The sequence below is a fragment of the Chelon labrosus genome (assembly GCF_963514085.1).
Source record: "Chelon labrosus genome assembly, chromosome: 4".
Taxonomy (NCBI): domain Eukaryota; kingdom Metazoa; phylum Chordata; class Actinopteri; order Mugiliformes; family Mugilidae; genus Chelon; species Chelon labrosus.
In genome coordinates, this window is record NC_140340.1 from 24,891,214 (window position 1) to 24,911,826 (window position 20,613).

At 43.9% G+C, this 20,613-nt stretch overlaps 1 protein-coding gene across 3 annotated transcripts in view; it reads right to left on the minus strand.

Annotated features, from left to right (window-relative positions):
• Positions 1 to 237: 237 nt before the first annotated feature.
• arhgap46a (Rho GTPase activating protein 46a) overlaps positions 238 to 20,613 on the minus strand; it is a 32,418-nt gene continuing 12,042 nt past the window's right edge. For 2 of the 3 annotated variants that reach the window (XM_084543314.1, XM_084543312.1), the window contains 8 exons: positions 10,511 to 11,945; positions 7,567 to 8,233; positions 7,149 to 7,241; positions 4,647 to 4,720; positions 4,143 to 4,342; positions 3,384 to 3,475; positions 3,124 to 3,293; positions 238 to 2,308 (listed from right to left, as the gene is read on the minus strand). In XM_084543314.1, the coding sequence (XP_084399440.1) occupies positions 2,114 to 2,308; positions 3,124 to 3,293; positions 3,384 to 3,475; positions 4,143 to 4,342; positions 4,647 to 4,720; positions 7,149 to 7,241; positions 7,567 to 8,233; positions 10,511 to 11,945 (2,926 nt within the window). In that variant the 3' untranslated portion in view covers positions 238 to 2,113. The remainder of the gene's footprint in view (positions 2,309 to 3,123; positions 3,294 to 3,383; positions 3,476 to 4,142; positions 4,343 to 4,646; positions 4,721 to 7,148; positions 7,242 to 7,566; positions 8,234 to 10,510; positions 11,946 to 20,613) is intronic. The other variant, XM_084543313.1, reaches the window with a different exon arrangement.

Below are 20,613 nucleotides of genomic sequence, written 5' to 3' on the forward strand. Positions count from 1 at the left end.
ACAGTCAACCATAATTTGGTATCTAAATGAAAAAGTTTAGGCCTTTCTAGGGTCCTACATAAGATGACACATATAAATTTTGTGTTGTAAATTTCAAATCCCTTGAACTGACTGTGTAAATAATATGAAATCTTATGTAAAGCTTTATAGATATAATACTTTAAGTCCCATTAAAATGGATTAGATTATTGGTTAGGACCAAATTTGACTGCGAATCTCTTAGGATGTAAACATTTTAGACCAAAATGATGCTAAACCCAATCTGATTAACCAAAAGCTTAATCATCATACTGATTTAAATGGTCAAAATAGGTCAGAAATTTAACTCACTAATGTGTTTCAGCTGTTTACAGTAAAGCTTGGTCAGTCTGAAATCCTCAAATGATAGAACTTCTCACTCCTTGCAGGCCGGGGTTCAGTTGTTGAATGAGAAATCCGTCTTAATCTCATTACTGAGCCTTATGGCTCTTTTTTAAGACTGATAAACTTCCTACCAAGCCATGGGACATAGCCAGTTTACTGTTGTGTAGGCCAACTACTTCTAGGCTCTTACGATATTAACTGAGTGCACCTTTGGCAAGATGGAGGAAGATCGACCGAGTACTCGTACATTCATCACAGCCACATCTTTGAGGCCTTTGATGCATGTTGTTCCTCCTCTCTTCTATCAAAACAAAGGCATGTCCCTAATAAATCAACACGATGCAATCTGTCAACAATTGAACAAACCTTTATTTATGGACAGCCATTCCATATTATGACAACAAAGTATGCAAACGCACATACACGCACATACATGGAAAGTGGTTTGAGTCATTCCTATGTTCAAAAGGCAAGCGGTTACAGCAGATAAATGAACAGTAAATTACAAAACACTTTTATTTATTGCTCTTTACAGCAACAGTTAACTTCACCCATAACCTGGATCATTAGAATATACTTAAGTAGAGTTAATACTATTTTACACGCAGAGTTTATTTACACCGGCAAGGCCTGAGAGGGGGCACGAAAAGCTCAATTTACATTTTCATAGTGCTTGACAGTTGAACAATACTCAGTAAAAGGGGTCTGTGTCAGATTAATCGGTCTATGAGAGAGGCCGTGTACAGTTATCACATCCAACACCCGTTTTATCAGAAGACCTGAGCCAAAAGAAAAAAACAATATACAGATCACAAACAAAAGAGAACACAACTCCCATTGAAATACTTCTTACATACAGTATGGTAGATAAAAAGAATTATCAGTTGAAAAACCAGCCTCCCACATTGCTACGATGTAAACCGTAAGTAGAATTAATGCTCTCGCCTGGCTTCAGTGAGTGTTTAAATTTGGAAAAATCAAAGCACTTCCGTGTTTATTTGCTTAGAATCAACAGCGTCCATTAAATCGCTTTCTGCACATCCTGTCAGTTTGCGCTTTGAAATGAAGGCTACATGCTCTGTCAAAATAGTTGCGGCTTTTTATGTCTCGTAAAATGAACTACGAGCAGGCCAACTATCAGTATGACTACTTAAAACAGCACAGGCAAGCTTCTCAAAAAAAGACACCATTACAAGAGTTCTTTTACTTTTCATAGTTTCAATCTTCTGTACATGATAAAAGAAGCTGTGCCTGTTATTCACGCTCTTGACAATCGCACACACAAACACACTTGAGTGAAATCAGAGAGCCGGAAAAAAATGAAAAATCGGAGCAGAGTGTCAACACTGCTGCCTTAAGAGTTTTTGAAGCGAATCCTTCTGAAGTAAATACTGCAAGACTCTCACTTTGCACAGCACGCTTGTCCATTGTTAATTGTAGTACTACCCATTGTAGGAAATAAAGGGTAAACCTGTTTTCACATGCAGCGGCTAGAAAATACAGTCATCAACGTGAGCTACTTGAAAGCAGTCACTGGGTTTTAGTATCAAAAACAGTGATGATATTGTTGCTCAGTACGAAAGCAGGAAAGCACAAGGGCCTAAAGTCCGAGCTGTTATTTCACACTCCTTGTGTTGCAAGAGGTTTCCAGTGTGGTCTGAACAGAGACAGTGTTTTTAACATGACTGTAAATGTGTAACTGGACAAGCTGAGGGCTTGACGCCGAGGTGGGCTCTGATCTTTACAGTGTCTACACCACGCCTTCAATGAAGCTGGTGTCCAGGTGAACGATGAGCATTCTCAGGAAGGACATCTCTTTGCGCGTGTTCTCAAAGATGATCCGTGGATCGTCAGACTGGCATCGGAGGCAGTTGGGAGCCATCACCATGGCCAGGTTGTTCACATCCATCTTGGTTATTGCTACGTTGGAAGGCTGAGCGAACACCTAGAAATAATCCGGGTATGAGGAGAGAAAAAGCAGTGAGGACAAAGAGAGTAGAGACTGATCTTTGACCTACTGAGTCATATATGATCCACAGTCAGTTATCTAAATGGGTCAAATGATAATCATCAGTTTAATGGGAGACACAACTGGCATAAAAAGAAAAAAGAAGAAAAAGATTTGGTTTTCCCATGCACTGGTCTGTTTATGTTTCAGACTGGTGAAAAGAAAATCTAATTTAGGCATTTTTTTTATTAATTATTTTACTGAAATGTATTAGAAATGCATGTAAATTAGTTCAGAAACGAATCAACTGGAGAGGTTACATGTTATCTATTGGTTAAAATCTTTAAATATAAATAGTGGTTTCCAATTTTAAAAATGTACGGCATTTTACCTTTAGAGGCAGTCGTATCAAAATGAATATTCATAATCTATTTTTATTATTATTTTACAGTGGAGTGATTAAAAGATATATCCTGAGCAAAGACCATTGACTCATTTGAAACAAGAACTTTGAACTTGGTCTGATTTTAGTTTTGAAATGTGTGCAAATGATCACATATTTAAACAGGTAATAGCTGATCTCCATGTTTGAAGATAAAAAATATCAGAAAATGTGTTATACAAAATAATAATGATTATAATAGTCTGAATGTAGGTAAACGAGGGGAGTAGTTTCATGGTGATGTCTACCATATTCACCTGTTCTGTCTCTCTTTAAACGTCTATGTTCAGTAGTCTTCACAGGTTTGTTTTAAGAGTTTAAATGAGGGTTGTGTTTGAGGGGTGTATGAATCTGTCAACATGCTGGTTACCTGCAGGAAGTGGATGAAGTAGCAGAGGACCAGCCTGTTGAGCTCAGGCAGAGACTGCACTACAGCGATGGCAGCCACCGGGTCGTCGCAGTTACTAACGCACTGCTTGTAGAAGTTCATGGGGATGAGGGGTTCCTCCAGCTCCCGATACCACAGCTTCATCAAAGAAGCTGAATGAGACACACACATTCTTTAATAAACACGCATATTCAAACCTGACATACACATGCAACCCAACAACAAAACAGATCCTTTCTCACCAGGCACATTGGGGTCAGAGAGATTCTCTGGGATCCTCCACTGGTCTACTTGGAGCTTCAACGCATTCACTTCATCAATGTCTCCAGGCACCCTGAGGATGAAACGTTACAGTTACACTCAGCGGCCACAAGAGGGACCTCTACCTCTATCATAAACATCCTTCACTGCCCTGTGGCTAAACTCATTACTCATTACTCATGCACACCCAATTGGCTTCAAATGTGGCCTGGTAGCTGAAACGGTTCTGCTCTTTATTTGCTGTACTTCTTTGGAATAAACAGAATAAACACATTATAGGTAAACAACACAGTCTTCAGGAAAGTCCCTATGTAGAAGTTTCACAAATAGGCTCGTATGTAGTATGTTTGAAGAAAAGCAACAAGTTTCTAAACAAGTCAAGATGCTACAGAGTTAAACGTGCTGGAGAAAACCCTACACAAACACACAGTTGTGAAGCTACCGCGTGGTTGTAAGCTTAAGAAGAACGGTAAACACACATGATCCAGTATCAAATTAAACAGCCTTAAGAGCAAAGCAGCGCTGTGTTTGTTCTGTCTGTTCTGTGTACTGTACACAGGGAGCGTCTACTCAGAAATACAGGGACGCTGAAGACCACACACATTTGTTTATATATACTGTACATACGATACAGCGCACACACACATGCAGCACCACATGATCCCCTTCTAATTTCCTACACGGCACCTCTCTCACACTGCTCAAGTCAAGGCAAGTCATTGGAGCTGGGTCTGTCTTACCTGAAGATGCCCTCTGTCTGAGCCCCACCCAGAGCCAGAACATACTGGGAAAGCTGAACCTGCACCCAAGGCAGTTTCCTGTCAGGGAAGAGCTCGCTCTGCCTTTCCATCACCTCCTCCAGAGAACTGCCAAAAAGGGATGGGGTGATGATGGCCCGTCTGCTGTGGTCGATCTCCTCCAAGGTGGGCTTACGTAAACCCTGGCGGGTGAGAGAGAAGAAAGGGGGAAGATTTACTACCGGGGTATGTTAGGGACTGTGAGATCATAATCATGGCTGTGTCTGCAGCTGCACTACTATGACTGGGTCTGTGTTTATGTCTCTACCTGTGACTTTGTCTGAATACCTGCAATTATGTCTCTCTCTCTCTCTGTAACGGTATCTAGTATGACTCAGATGAGCGTTATAACTTTCAAACTGATATGTTCTATTTTTCATGTGGAAGGGAAATATCTGTTAGCGCATCTTAAGCTCAATTCCTCTCTTTTTTACTTTTCTAACTCACCTTTTTGCCACCAGTGATTGCCACCTTCTGCAGCTTCCGATGGCAGAACTTGGCGTATGTGCTGATAGGAAGTCCTACAGGATGACAGAAGAAGCAAGGTCAGGACTGAGGAACAGATAAACCTAGATCCAAACAGTATGTGCACCCTTGTTCTAACCTCAAAGACCCCAAGTAAACTCCTTAAAGCATCAGGCATTACTGAACACACAAAATAATAAATTATTTAAATTCTTTCCCACAAACAGGCGAGCAGTGTTTTTTCCCACAGATGTCAATGAGAGCTCGAGAGGCAGGCAGTGGTAATTGGAGACATGTTGACGGTGTGATTCTGGCATATGGGGATTAGAGCGGGCCCGGCTAAACTGTCAGGCTGAGGGAAGATTTACTGCTGTTGAACAACAGCTTTAGAGACAGGGTCCAACCTACACAACCAACGTTCAGGTGATTCATCAGCATACACAGACATGAAAGCCTCCAGAGAGAATGAGAGACGCAGTGGCTGCTGACTGCTACCTGCCCTGAGCAGCTACTGTAAGACCCAGATCTATTTTAAAGGAGGAATACTTGAACAGAACAACCTAGAAACCAGATGTACTTCAAGAGATACAAGACACAGAAATACAGGATCTGTTCATAAACTACTGCACTACATGGACACCCTTTTGCACTACTGTTTAATGTTTACTGTTTTACTGTACTAATTACAGTCATTTGTGCGCTAATGGGTGCTTTTATTGTATATATTGTGTTTTACTGTGTATAGCTGCTATATTTCTTTATCTTTACGCTGTATAGTTTCTATTTTTATTGCTCCCGAATCAAAGAGCTGCCAAACTGTATTTCGTTGTTTATCACCGGACAATGACAATGAAACTTCTTATTCTCTTAAAAGTGTGTCTAGAAATTCTCTAGTCTTCTAGTTTTTAGTCTACAAAAGAGAAAACTCGGTTCAGTCTTCAGCATAAAAACAAACCATCCACTTCTTTCACTGACGTGGTAACTTGAACCAAACCAAGTTCTCATGGGGTCTATTCCTGTTCCCAGGATCTTCACTGTATCAGGTACCTGAACCAGGGCCAGATGGACAAACTTACTGATGCGATTTTAAAAAGAATCAAACACTTTCCAGCATGCTTCCTACAGTCTGAGCCCTCAGATTTATAGCAAACAGGTGACTCCTATGCATGCTTGCAACTGCTGCTAATCTGACCGCGTCTGACTATAATTATGTCTAATTAGAGAGATCATACCAATAATTTAGCCTTGATCTTGGCAAAGACATGCTTTTTCCCAAGGTTCCCAACACAGAGGTTATACACTGAAGGGAGAAAAGCAAGAGTGCAGAGCCTGTGCTGCAATGAGAAAAAGAGGTTTGAACACTACTGGTGTTCTATATTTATATCAGGTTGGACGGCATAAAAACAACAACAACCAGGCAACCAAAGCCCAGGAGAAACTCAAGCTCATTAGGAGCTTGAGTTTACTGTACCAGGCTGAGAATGGCATGGCACCTGTCTACACATGGGCTAAAGTTAATCATAACAAAAACACAGAGCCATTAATGGATGACGAGGTGACATCTTCTGTCTTGTCTTGATTATCGTTTATAAAATGCTTGTCCAAGTTCTGGCTGAAACCAACGCACTCTAGGCTCTGGCCCTAAAGACGTTTCTGAGAACAGACCCGGCCAAGTCTGGCCTGACTAGAGGTCTCTAGTTCCCACGTGCAGCTCCCACTCGTGCTGCTCACAGCTGCTTGTTCCTCTGATCAGTGTACATTTTCCAGCTCCTCCATCCATCAAGAAAACAGCAGCTTTTATTATACTGCTTTTCTGGTTGTTGGCATTCAAATGGATTCCTCTCTCCAAAGACCTTTAGAGTTAGTCAGAAACGTTCAGTAGGCTTTCTCTTTGACCTCTTAGTCAGCTGGGGACTTCTGGCATAAAGCACTGAGTCACTGGAGTACAATGTGTGAGGCCGCTGATGTGAGACGACTGGGTTCCTCTTTGATGACACCATCATCAGAGCTGGCAGTGTGGGCCTGGCCTAATGAGGGCACGTGCTGATGAGTAGCTACCCTCTTAAGTAGCTGTCTAACAAACAAGTGGCCAGAGAGCCCGCTAAGATGATTCACAGAGCGGCCCATTATGCACGCACAGAACCTTCTGAAATTCTCATCCCACTTTTTTTTTCAGCTCAACTTTCTGTGAAACTCATTTATTGTGTCTGCAAATACATCATCATGTACTCATCTGATAAACTGCACAGAGGTTTCCATCCCACTCACAGTGGTTACTCCACAGGGAGTCATAGGTTTGATTTGTAATGGTTTTCACTACTTAGAGACTTCAGGCAGCTTTTATAGAGTAGAAAAACATCTCTGGGACTCCCTCCCCTACCTCACTCTGTCCAACAGATAAGCTTGTATAAGTGGAAAATACTGAGGATTCACCGTGTACATACATGTAGATTCAGAGGGTACATAAACAAGTAAAAGATTTACCTTCTTCCTCCTCTGTGTTTTGTTTTCGCTTCTTTCTGGACTTTGAATTCTTCTTCAGCTTTAGTTCTTGTTGTTCCAATATGAACTGAGTCACTATGAAACACAGAAGGTGGCAGAGGTCAAATGTCTGGCCATTTTAGATAAATACAGGGTCAACAGTCAGATTATTGGGCTCATAGTAAAAAGATAATATTGAGCTTGAGCATACTGACAAAATGAAAAGTAAAACTGCACTGAAAAGCAGAATTGAAAAGAAGAAATGCGAAATCTACTGGAGGAAGTTCTATATTATACATAAAACAATATACAGTAGTGCAGGGCATTGGTTTTCATTAGTGAAGTGTCTAGTAAGTGGCCCACATTAACACTGACCATCAGACAACACAGGGAGGTACAGAAGAAAAGAAAGGTGACCCACCCTGTTGCTCAGTCTGAGACTCACATTTCTTGTCGCTGGTGGGCTCCGTGTGTCTCTGGATGTAGCCCTCCAGGTAGCAGCGGAACTTGGGCGAGGGGGCAAAGAAAGCCAAGCTGACAGCCATCAGCTCCCAGCCTGCCGCCAAGCTTCGGGGGGTGGCATTGGCTGTGGTCTGTCTCACCAGCTGCACATACAGTTCGTCCCGCAGCCCCGGCATGTCCCAGCACTTGGTGATGATGAGCAGGGCGCAGTGGCGGCGATCAAGGCGTGAAGGCCTGTCTCCCATGTAGGCCTGGACTAGCTTGAACATCTCGCAGGCCTCCTTTCTGACAGCGCGGTTGCTGGTGACGAGCATGGGCTTTTTGATAGAGCCGCGGTTCCATGACAGCATGTTGGCGATGGAGACACGCCGCCGGAAAAGGCCCTGCGTGTGCATGTTGAGGTGTTTACTGGCCCAGTCCTCCATGCCCATATCAGGAGGTGGGGGCTGGCGCAGGGTGGCGTAGGACAGCTGGTAGGCTGATCCTCCTGCTCTTACTCCAGCCCCATCACCTCCTTCTCTGTTGTCATGGTTGGCAGAGCGGTGGGGGCCCAACGAAGCGGTCCGTCCATCCACCATGCCTTTCTTCCTGCTCTCCAACTGAGCCTGCAGCTCTAGAGTGCTTGCCTACAGGGGAACAAGAAGAGGTGGACATGAGACAGAGAAGAGAACACAGAGGAGGAAGGAGGGTAGAGGTACCAGAGACAGAGGCGGTAAGACAACAGTGCAGCAGAGAAACAAACTATGTGTTGAGCGTAGCTGCAGTCTTCACTGTGTCACATTAAGACCTGGGCTGCCTTCCGCCTACTCCGCTCTGCAGTCCTGGGACTCGAGGGGGGAACTGCAGCAGGATTGGCAAATTCATTTCTTAATGCCAGAAATAATTATAATGGGGAAAAATCTTGCTAAATCCTCATGAACCCTGGCCTCAGAGGCAAGTGAGCACATAGTGGCACAACAGTTCTCAACCTTCCCTTCCCTTCACCAGGCTCACCTCCCTCCTGCAAAACTGAGGCTATACTCTACACAAGACCTCCCCGTGATCCCTGCGGTGGAGTTTATGGCTGTTAAGCAGTACCTCAGGTCCCTTAATAGAGAAAGCCAACAACCCAGATATGCTCTAAAAACAGCCAGGAATAACACAAACCCTGAGCCAAAATCAAAGCTCAAATTTACAAATGGAACATAAAATGCACTGACATGTCTTTTCAGTGAGACCCTGAGGTAATATGGAAGTGACGAGTGCCAGACAAACTGGATTTCAGATTTTGGTTTCCTCAATCATTTGAAGCAGATCTGAGGTTTGGCTTTGCAGAGAGTCTGCAGTATAGAACCGTAAAGAACTGATGTCTCTTAAAAGGAATGACAAAGGTCAACTCCAAAAGGGACATACAACAAAGCACATGTTTAACAAGGGAATGAGACATATGGAGCTCAACTTATACTTTCAGCAAATCAAACTGCTCTACAGATGTACCAGCACATGCTGATAATTATGTCATGCTATGGATTGAAACAAAAATGAAACAGCGGAAAATGCTCTCTACTCATGAAAGTATAAATAGTTTATGGTCTTTTAAAAAAAAGGTTAGAGTTTCAGTGTATCTTTTGAAAAAGTCAGTTCAAAGGTCTTTCAGCATGAACAAAACATTCAACTCTGGAAAACGTAGAGTTACTCATACAAAGCAAACCATAATCTGTGAGTGTGTGTGAGTGATATAACAGCAGGCTTGAAGAACATTCCAGGACAGATTTAGGGGGCCCACTCTGTGCGCCTTGGCTGTTGTCTAACATGCAAGACCTGCAGTGGTACCAGTATGGCTTGGTACCAGCCAGCCTCTCGTTCCTCCTCCTTATCTCCCTGCCAAACCTGGGCCATATGGGCCACAGTGGCCCTCCTTCCTGACCAAGGGAAGCCATGTCCTGAATCTTTCTGCTCTGGCATGGTCCCCAGATGCCCAAAGCACAGAGTTGGCATATGACTATACAGTACCTGCAGAGCAGGGCAGATGGACGGTGGTAAGAAGATGAGGGCTATTGCTGGAACTGTGGCCATTATAGTCAGTGGTGCTGAGCCTCCTTACTATCTAAAATCCTGGGAACATTTAGATGCTCAAGGCTGAAATGTAAGCGGTATTACTCACGTAACGGTCTGTGTTACTTTCGGAGAGACAGACTGGCCTTACTGTTTTCATCCCAGAGATCCCTGCTCCATCAAACATTAATTTTGATACTAGCAGAGGTGGAGCTCGATAGCTTCTGAAAAAACACACTATAATAGATGGAGGTATGATTCTATTGCAAAAGGAGATTTGCACATTAGAAGAAGCAGATCTTAGAACTGGCTCCACAGGCTGCTGCTTATATAAGTGTTCTGACAAGTTAAATAGTTCTTTCATCTTCAATCATGTGAACCTTTTTTAGGACCCATGATGTATCAGCCCTCGCTGTTTAATTTGTATGTGACTCTTTGTATTTGTTGTTCTGCGGAATCAAAGTATAGCATCGTCTCAATTGCCCCAACAGTATACTTCTGCTCAGCCAAACTAACTGTTCGTTGAGCCTCTGAGGACTAGACATTCAATACTACAAAGGCAGCAATAAAAATGTTCTCACAACACAGTATGCTTTCTTCAAGCATGATGTGGCTTGATTTGACAGTGAGACTTTTCTCTTATCTGAAGATCAGTAAGCAGAGTTCTACCAGACCAAATAAAGCTGAATCCAAGCAGACCTGCTGAGGTAAACAGACCTCACAAAAACAGACACAGCTGAGCTCTTAATCTGACAGGAAAGTATTATTATATTGGATTACAGTCTGTATTTTGTTATAACTACAATTCAGTTTCTTGCTGTTTGCTTTACATACAGACATACACATGAACATGTAAAAGGCGGGGTTACCTGGGAGGGTGGTCCGGGGGTCTCTGGTGAGGACAGGCTGGCCTGGCTGTTTACACTCATCTCCAAGGTGTCCACTTTTTCATAGGTCCTTTTCTGTCTCCCTGGTATTTCCAGAGGTGTAAGGGCAGGGTTGCCATAGTTACCTGCCCCTTTCAGTGACCGGGATGCCCCGACAAGGTCCTCTCGTGATGCACACCTGCCTGCTGTTCCTGCCCCGCCTCCATACCACCTGAGTGAGTCTGCAGGGGAGCGTGTTCGAGGTACAACAACCCTCTCCACCATCTCCGGGTCCAGCCCTGCTCTCACCTCTCTCATGGTGTTGGAGCGACTCACCACCTCCTTCATCTCTGCCATTAGCCTTTCATTGAGGGCACACAGCTCGCCGCTGCTGCCTACTGACCCTGGCCTTCCTCCGGCACCTCCACTGGCTCCCACCCTTCTCCTGCTCTTTCTTCTCAAACTTGGGGAAGGGCCAGTAGAGTAACCAGAGTCTTGATAGTTTGCTGTGGCCTGTGGGGTTGAGGAGGGGAAGTCCTGCGAGGCTTGGCTGCTCTGCCTGCTGTGTCGTGCCTCCATTGCGCGCTGAACAGTGGCCTCCAGGACCCGCCAATTTTGTTTCTTGTCCAGTGTATTTGGGCCTTGGGTTCCTGGCTCTCTATCCCTCATCTGACCTCGAGCCTGTGGCAAAGAGTGGGCTTGGGGCTGGGGGTGTGGTTGAGGCTGGGTCAAGACAGGGTCCTGTCTGGAGGTAGGGGAAGGGGCACGCGAAGGCACAGGAGAGCCAGATAAGAGCCCCTGTTTGGGGTCCACATTGACCATGTGCTTGATGCACTCCAGACCAGCTGGGCTGTAGTCAGATGAAGAAGGATTTCTCCTGTGTCTGGACCCTGGATGAGATGAACCAGGTTGCTGGAGGTGTCTGGGTTTCTGGAGACTATGGGTAGGTGTCAAGCGAGACAGAGGTTGTCCGTTGTAGAGGTGAGCCCCCTCTACCTCCATGTCTGTAGGGGGTTCATCATATATAGGACACTCTGAAACTGGCTCATCATAGATTGGGGCAGTGCAACCATATTGGGGGGACACGGGTCGTGGTGTGCTGGTCTGTGACCTGTGAAGGAGTGGACTGGGGTGGTTACTGTCTGAAGTCACCAAACAAAAGCTGCCATTGCTGGCCTTTCTCAGGTGATGGGCCTGACGAGTGTCACCTGACATTTTTCCAGAAGGGGCAGTTTTATAACCCTGGGTGGAGCTTAAGCATGCACCTTGGGGCTTGTTACTAGAGGGGTGCAGGGTGAAGGTATTGGCTTTGCTGTGTGCACTGTGCTGGAGTTGCTGCTGCAGTGCTGGGTTGGCCTGGCTACGGCTCATGCTGTTTACCTTCACCAACATTGCGGCCTTAGAACCAGGTGCTGGCTGCCATCTTTGAGAAGCATCCCTGAAAAAAAGGAAAACATAAGCAGAATGAGATCCGATGTCAATCGAAGCACCAACATACATATAGAGTGTAAATAAACACCCAAAAGTCAACAGACAGTCCCATAATTCATCATTATCCCATACCATTATACACAGGCATGAAGCCCTTGGCTATATTTCAACTATTCTTAAATATCCAAGGCTGACAGGGCTGGGAAAATCAGCAGCAATCCACAAATTCTTCTGCAAACATTTCGCTGACCTCCACAGACTTGACTCCATTTTTAGTCTGGCAGTCATAATGGCCTTGTCAAAGGCATGACACAATAACTCCAGTGTGTGCTGTGCAAACCAAGCGCCTAAAAATACAGAGACTGAACACAACTCACTGAAACCCATGTACACAGTTCTTACACATGTGACTCAGAAGTCTAGAGAACATTGTTACGTTGTGTGTACTATTTGCTGGTAGCTGCATTTACTAACGATATGTAACTTCAACACTGAATTAACATTTGAACTGTAAACCAGCAGGACACATGAAAAGAGTTTGATCTAAAGTCAGGGTTGCAAGTTCACAGATGAGATCTTCAGTCAGGACCAAAGGTTAGTTCTCCCTCTTTTGGTTGAGTGACCAGGCTAACTTCAAAACGAATGACCCACTGCTAATCTGAGCAATGCAAAGCAATCTGCCATCAATCTGGTCACACTGCCCTCAACTCTGCTGTCGCCTCATAATCATCCTCTGCAATCAGGACTTTTCATTCCACAACTGATCAAAAACGGGCCCTCTGGAATTATTGCACATTCAAGGACAGACACAGATGGCGTCTAGCCTGAGAAAGACATGTGAAGTGGCACTGATACACAAGTTCTTCATACTTCCTTGGTTAATCAAAGGTCAAACAGGTAAATAAATAAATAGGTTTTATGGCAAGCAAAGGAGACTTACCTTCCCTCCCTCCATTCTCTACTTAACATTCAGTGGAGTAATTAATAACATCAAAAGCTGATCCCCTTATTTCCTGGTGTCCTGGTAAATCCAAACAAACACAGAGCAGGGTAGAGAAAACTAGTGTCCAATGGCTTCCCTTTTCCAAGAACACTAGGACTCAGTTGAGAGTTGGGCTGTAACGGCAGGAAGAGGACGGAGAGGGAGGAGAGAAAGAGGCGGAGTGACCCCCCCCCCCCACTCCCACTCTCAGGAACAATGCTGAAACAATTCCCCTGAGGTCCTCAAGCCAACGGCAAACTTCCTTTAGTCCTCCTAGCTACAGCTCGCCATTCTCTCTCTCTTTCTGTCAGGACCCTGTGTAACACCCGGCCCCCACTGAAGAATGAGTCACACCACCTCAGCCGTTTGAATGTAAACAGGCTCTCATCTTTAAACTGTCCCACAGATTCAACATCCAGGCAAGGCCTATAAACAGCTGGGTCTCTGCCACCTGGCACAGCACCAACAGTCTGCCCCAACCACTGATGCTGGGAAGGCCCTAAGGCTCCTGCCTCACCGAAACCAATCAAGACAGTTTATTGCCTAAACAACACATAACACACTCACAGACACGTGTGAAGACAAGCTCTGATGGATGCGATTCGCCCCAGCCACCACTGTTTAGTTGTTACAAGCAAGTGTGAGTGTGTGTAGTTATACAGGGGGGTGGTGGGGGGTTGATAGGTGACGGCCATAAACATGTGAAACCACTGTTTGTACTCTTGAAACAGTGTATGTTTTCTCGCTTTGGTCTTGTCAAGCAGGAGGAGGTGAGATGAATGCTACAAAATCATTGCCACCTCAGCAGCTGACACACAGCTGACTGTTTAGCACTGGTTTGCTACAGTAGGAACAGCTCATACATGAAACATCAAGGCTTTTCTTATAAATGGACTCCACACATAAAGCCACGATAATTCAATTCCATTCCATTATCCACAGACAGACCAAACGTTGTTACTCTTACATAAAACTATCTCAATAGCCAACTGTACAAACCATGAATCTGTCCTCTAAGTTGAGACACACTTTATGAGGGCTGACCCTCACATAGTAGTGACCACTACTTCCTGTCTGTGGAGGTTCTCCAGAGGGTTGAAGAGAGGGCTTCCCCATATGCAACACAAACAGGAAATGCCTAATGTAATGTTCACACGCTGCATCCAGAGCGGATTTTTGAGTTTACACTTGAGAAATTCTATTTCCTTGCATCAAAGAGGTCCCTTAGATACTTTTATTCTGTTGTATTATTTTGCACGTGCGTACGATCACTAAATTATATTATAATATGGTGAAGTCAGTAGGAAAATTAAATTAGTCCCACAGGGATTAAAATTGATCACAATACATAAGACTGTAAGGGGCAACTCGCTAAGTGCAGCTCACAGTGCTGGGAAAGAGGGATTTTGCCAAGCTCTGTCTTTGTTGTCGTTCGGTCATTGTCCCAGTCAGAGTCACCAAAGTCCAAGCATGTTCACTCCCTGCAGCACTGGCATATTATGCTGGATGTCAGCAGGGAGTTTGTTGCAGTGATCATGATGATCCCATAAAGGCCGCTAGTCAACTGCAACAGTAAGGCTGTAAAGTGTCATCTATCTAGTCAAAGCCTCTAATCCCATTAAATAGCTAGAACAACACTCGCATATCCGTAAAATCCCGGTTAACTAAATAAAGTATGATTATGAAGCGACAGAGACAGTACAATGGTGAGAAGCTGCAACAGCTACAGCAGGCTGTGTTGTGGGGAGACATTTGGTGGAGGTGGTTGTGTGGGGGGTTGAAGGATAACAGAGCTGAGAGACAAACGAGGATGGTGTGAGCATGTGTAAATGAGAAGGGGTGGGGATTAGTCGTGAGAGAGTGCGGCAAGTGAATGAGCGGGAAGGCTGGAATTCCTCGGGGCTCATTCAGGGGCCTTTGTGGCAAAGTGGGGAACCTCACACAATGCATTGCTGTGCCATCGTCACGGAGACGACTCTCTCAACGACAGCAATGGAGATCAAGGAAGGAAGGAGAAAGAGCCATCTTCAACCTCCAAAGTCAGCAGGGCAAACGGGTAGCCCCTTACACAACACCGAACAGGCCTGGACTTATTTCCAACCACAATGAAAGTTGTTTAGAAAGGGTGTGTTGCCTGCTAATAGTCTGCCTGTCAGGTGTTAGTAGAATGTTAACTGAAGGAGAGGATAATGCACAGTGATTTATCACAGATGTTAATAAGACATGATAAATTAGCATTAGTGGGTGTAAGAATCCTCTCCAGATTTTCTTAAGCCCTAGTTTTACCTGGTTTTATCTAGTAATTTGTAATAATTGCAGAGGTGGTCTATGATCTTAATCCTGTGCGAATCGGCCATGTCCGCAATTTGTGAAGAAAAATTAACACTGCAATGACCTACCATATTTCTCCCAACATTGAGGTCCTGCGATAATACTAATCCAGTGCGAATCAGCATATCTGTGATTTGGGGGGTGTTTGCAGTTTTTTTTTTTTATCACATGTGACTTAAGAATTATGAAGGATGTGCTATAAAATCAAACTTTGGACAGATGTTAGGGTGCAAAGTCAAGATGTCGATGATCCATTCACCAATTCAGACTGCCAGGTCAAGGGTAATTTCTCCCATGGGATCAATAGTGTCCATCACATCATGTTTTATTTTTAATAATATGATATTAATCTGAATTTGCAAGGTAACTAAAGCTGTCAAAAAGTATATAAGACATATAGCTGAGTGAAGCGGAGACATCTTAACCATGGATGGTAAATTTGAATAAAACACAGAGTTTGCTTATCCCATGTGAGTGTGCCACATGAAACACAGATGTAGGGGGATAATTTCTAAATCACATGACATCCCCAGGTAAAACTAATCCCATGCAAACAGGGCTTAAGGCATGATAAATTACCAATTTTTTTACCAGATTTTAAATCTCCCACCGTTTGCAAACAGATCATTTCAACTATTTCTCAGGCACACATGATTAGAGACATGCAGTACATGTGAACAAACTTCACATCTTCACATATGGAGTTACAAAGCCAACCATTCAGAGCGTAACATGTGAGACCTTTTGGAAGGTGAAGAAATGCAAGATAAAATAAAGTTAGAGGCCCTTTGGAAAGCAACGGGGTAATCTGATTGGCTTCGGGGGCAACAAATCAACTTATCGGTCAGGAAATTTCAATTAGCCATGGAAGATCACGGCCACACACACAGTCTACGATACCTCTGTCCCTTTATGACTATACCTGTGGTCAGGTTGCCTCAATAACCCACTGAGCAACTCAAAAGGACTACTATCAGCAGATGTGCCTTTTCTCCTTTGTTTCCTGCCTGGAATAACGGTCGTTGGAAAAGCCATCAGCTGAGTCACTGCGACGGATAGGGATATGAGTTTGGAAGTTCTTAAATACACCTCCTGGGAATAGTGGGGTCTGAAAAACAGGAGTTATTATTAACATTGGCTGGACAGGAAGAGGATATGAGGTTGCACAGGCCAAGCTTCTGCTACACAAACACCTCAGAGCCCAGACCAATGGGATTACTGCAAATTGTGTAGAGGAAGGAAACTGAAAAGACAAAGAGGATTCGGTACAGTGTTGCATCTACTTTGCCTGTGTTCAAAGCTGAACTTCCCTCTCGCCTTTGCACAATCAGCCAGAAGAATTTCACGCAGAGCCATGAAATTAGATTTTGCACTTGAGGAGAAACTGTTGTCCTGCAAGACACCTCCAGAGAGCCAGTTGTCCTGCAACAGCTGAAGTGACGCGCCTCCCTCCACTGAGCCAAGATGTCTACCAGCTGTGTCTGTCTGAGGAGTGGCGGGCTGGGTCAGAGGACAGCCACTAGGAACGTTCTGAGAGACAGGATGAAGCCTAACCCAACTAGATTCCAGAGAGATCCGCCTCTGGAATTTGAAAGTGTATCTGCAACTCTTTACATGAGAACACGTCCAAATATAGCACACGGTTTGTTGGACATTATTAAAACTGCAGTCGCACAAACATACATATACATATATATAAATATATATAAAACTTTCAGATATAATGACCAGAAACACATAACAGCAGAACTACAACATTATAATAAACAACAATGGTAACCTGTTAGAGCACCCTGAAAAACACCATCTCTGCATACTGCAAAGTCAGCTGAGGCAGTCAGATCAGAACGCCCGAGGCCACTTCACATGTGGTGCCAACGGTTCTTCATGAAAATACTGAACTATTCCACACCACAGTACCAGTGAGAGAGAAGTTAAATGTTAAAAGATAGAAGAGAATAAAACAATAGAGTAAACCTCTATGGACACACTGCTTCGGTGAGACCCATAAAATTGTAGCTCTGTAATCTAGTTCTTGAGAATGCCATAAACTTTGCAATTACAAAAACTACAGAGTGAAACGTAGAACATGCAGAGAGAGAAACAGCACAGAAATAAAAAAGTTCAGGATCACGAGTTCAACATGAAACTTTCATAAGAGGGAACAAAAAGAAAGAGAACCTTTTTTATTATAGACACACTTAAAACACCATCTGTAAAGATGTGAAAAATGAGCTTACCACACCAGGAGTGCAGCGATAAAACAAGTCCAGTGTGCGTAAAAATGTTGTGGCTACATCCACAGTGCTGGGAGATGAAAAGCATGAGAGGCTTCTGCTCTGGCAGTAAACATGCATACAATGTGTGACTCATTAAAATCTTAAAACTTTATCTCCCCCATAAGACGCCCCCTCATTTCCTAAATAAACCCACTGGTGATTTCTCACACATGAGTCACAGCCACTTAGTCACAAGCGTATCAGGGGAAGTTGGTTTTGTTTTGGCTTTTTTATACTTTTTTATACTTTTGCTTTCATGTGTCATGTCTCAATCAAATTCCCCTAAAATTACCTTAAACAGAAAAATGAAATGTTTCCAGTTCTGCTTGTTTAGTTGCCTGCATTGTTATTTCTTGTCAGGTTTGACGTCTGTCCTGAAGCTTCCCTAAAATACATCTAAATGAAAACATCCCTTTGCATTCAGCATGGCACATGCATAGAAACCCAGCTCTACTGTCTCCTCTTTGATGTGTGGAAGCTTTCGCGTGAGTACACGCAAATAAACAATCCATTCAGAGCCACGTTCGTTGATATGGGTATAAATACTGATATGGCAAAATCTAAGCTTTCTGAGACTTTTCAGAGGAATCCAAAGTCAGCCAACATACAGGAAAGGCAAGTTTTAAGTGTCCAATGTCAGTGTGACTGCCTTTAACTGAATGCTGCTGCACCACTATATCATTACAAGACTAAATGAGAGGGTACATACAAGTCATTTTGGTGGCCTTCTCCATTCAGCATACCTAGACTTCCTGCATAGAGAAAGCTCTCAGTTGACCCCGCGGGACAACTAGATTTAAGTGAGGGCCTTTGTTCCCTTTAGTGGTCCACTATACACCCCAGGCCTGCCCACCAGACAAAAAGAGTGCTGTGACCCTGGCGTGAAACACCTTGGGTCATTTCTGGGTTGCCATGTCTCCTCAGCAGAGTTTTTTTTAACATCTACTCAACCCTAGCAAGTATCTTGTAACTAGCAAGCTCCTTGGAAAGAAGCCCACACACGGTGAAGAAGAGCATATGCAGAGGACAGACTTTGTATAATTAAATACCTTACAGATGTTACCTGGTTACTGACAGCATGCAGACATACACATCCATTTAAAGTTGGGTGAAATTCAATACAGATGTTATAAGCTACCCGATCTGTAACACCTTCCAGTCCTACATCATGGAAAGAGATCAGTTTGCCATGGTTTCCTGCCCATACGCACATGTGACTGACATGTTTACCCCTGTAGAGTTCGGTACTTCCCCGATGAGCTCCACAGGTTTAAAGTACTGAGAAAATTCCCAGGACATGTGATAAGACTCGACCAATGAGTAACAGATTTGGAACTCAGGTCGACATACAAGTGTGGTCACGTATGCCTACACTTCCTATAATCATGAACAAATACAGATATGAGCTTCACACATGGAGGGATATACAGACAAAGGAAGCAGAGGTTAGAATAGCATACAGAAGAGGGTGTGTTGTGTGGAAACGCTCTATTTATTTTGAACAGATTTATTAATAGCCTAAAAAATTAAACTAGTGTTGGAAGGACTGGGATTGTCCCATCTTCACAAAGAACAGCATTATCTTTTAAAGGTCAGAAGTTAATAAAATGTTAGAAGTTAAACTGAAACTGAATAAAGGACATTTCTAAAATAGCTGAGATGTTCAAACCAAACACTGAAGAACTTCAAATAAAACTCCCACAGAAGTGAAAAAGTTATGGGGAAAGTAGTAGAACAATCCAAAAAACCGAAGGAGGACTATATTCACATAAAAGCCTCTTCCCTCCGTTCTGGGTGGGACAGAACAATTAGCTAACCTCAAACCACTGTGAACTCTTCATTTAAACTTTCTCCCTGGCTCTCACCCATTGTTCCTTGTCATTATCAATAAGGTGGGCCACTAACTGAGGACAAGCATGTCTCCGAGTTTGTTTTCATCCATTTTGAGTTGTCACATTCCACTCTATCTGTGCATTTTGTGGTAGTATCTAATTACCTGGTAGGTGGTGGTGGCTGGTGAGTATGTGACGGGCCATATGGCTAAATTAAGTATCAAGCCCCAGTGAGTTCAAGACTCCCCAGCCTTCCTTTGAACAGCTGGCCATTGTTTTAGGGGGAGACAGAAAAGGTTCTGGGAAAGGTTGAGTCACCAGGGCAGAAAGGGACCCTGTGGGGTGTTTTAATGCTGCCCCCACACACCAGCCGCAATGCAACATGTCCTCCAGTAGTCTCATTTAACAGCCATGACTGAGCAATTAGTTCCCCCTCCACCTGTACGTAACAGTGAAGGATCACCAGGTCGGAGGACAAACCTCTTCATGGCCAAGGTGAGATACAAGATGCGTCAGGAGAAACGGGAGAGCCAAAGTGGCCACGGCAGAGCCTTCAAAAATCAGCAGGGTTCTCCTTGTTTGTAGGCAGCTGGAATGTAGCAGCTCTGCTTGTTATTAACCGCAGACAACACTCTCTCACATGTCTCTCATGCATTCACATAAGAGGCAGTACAGTCTTTGATGGCCCTGAGCCGAGATTTGTTTTAGGAAAATGAAATGACCAGTGGAGTGGAGCGGAGCAGGGTGGCACTGAGCACACAGAAGGACACTAAGACAGCCTCAGCGGCTATGTGCCAGCGGAAACAGAAGTGGCATGTCTGGAATCCAGCTTGGAGAGAAGAGACCGTGGTTTAGATGAGGCCACAACGGCAAGCACATGATGGGGTCTCTGAATGACTTACTGTTAGGGCCCGTTCTGCACCAGTAAACCTAGCGTGAGGGGAAAAGTCGTGCTCTGTAATATAACTGACCGTTTCCCCCATTTGGTAACCATTTGCTGAAATGGCTGAGCATGGTTCACAGGCAGTCGTATGGAAACATGGGACGTATGGAATGTTCAGATAAGTGAGAACGAAAACAAAACAGCAGTTTGAGTTCGGCCCAAGTGGTCAAAAGTCAACATAATCCTGCAAGTTCTCATAGCAGAAGCATTTGAAAGTCTTTAAACCTTACTATGGCACATGATGGCTATCACATTTCCCCACTTTTCTCCTTGCAATATGATCCACTAATGATTAGTCACAATTCTCT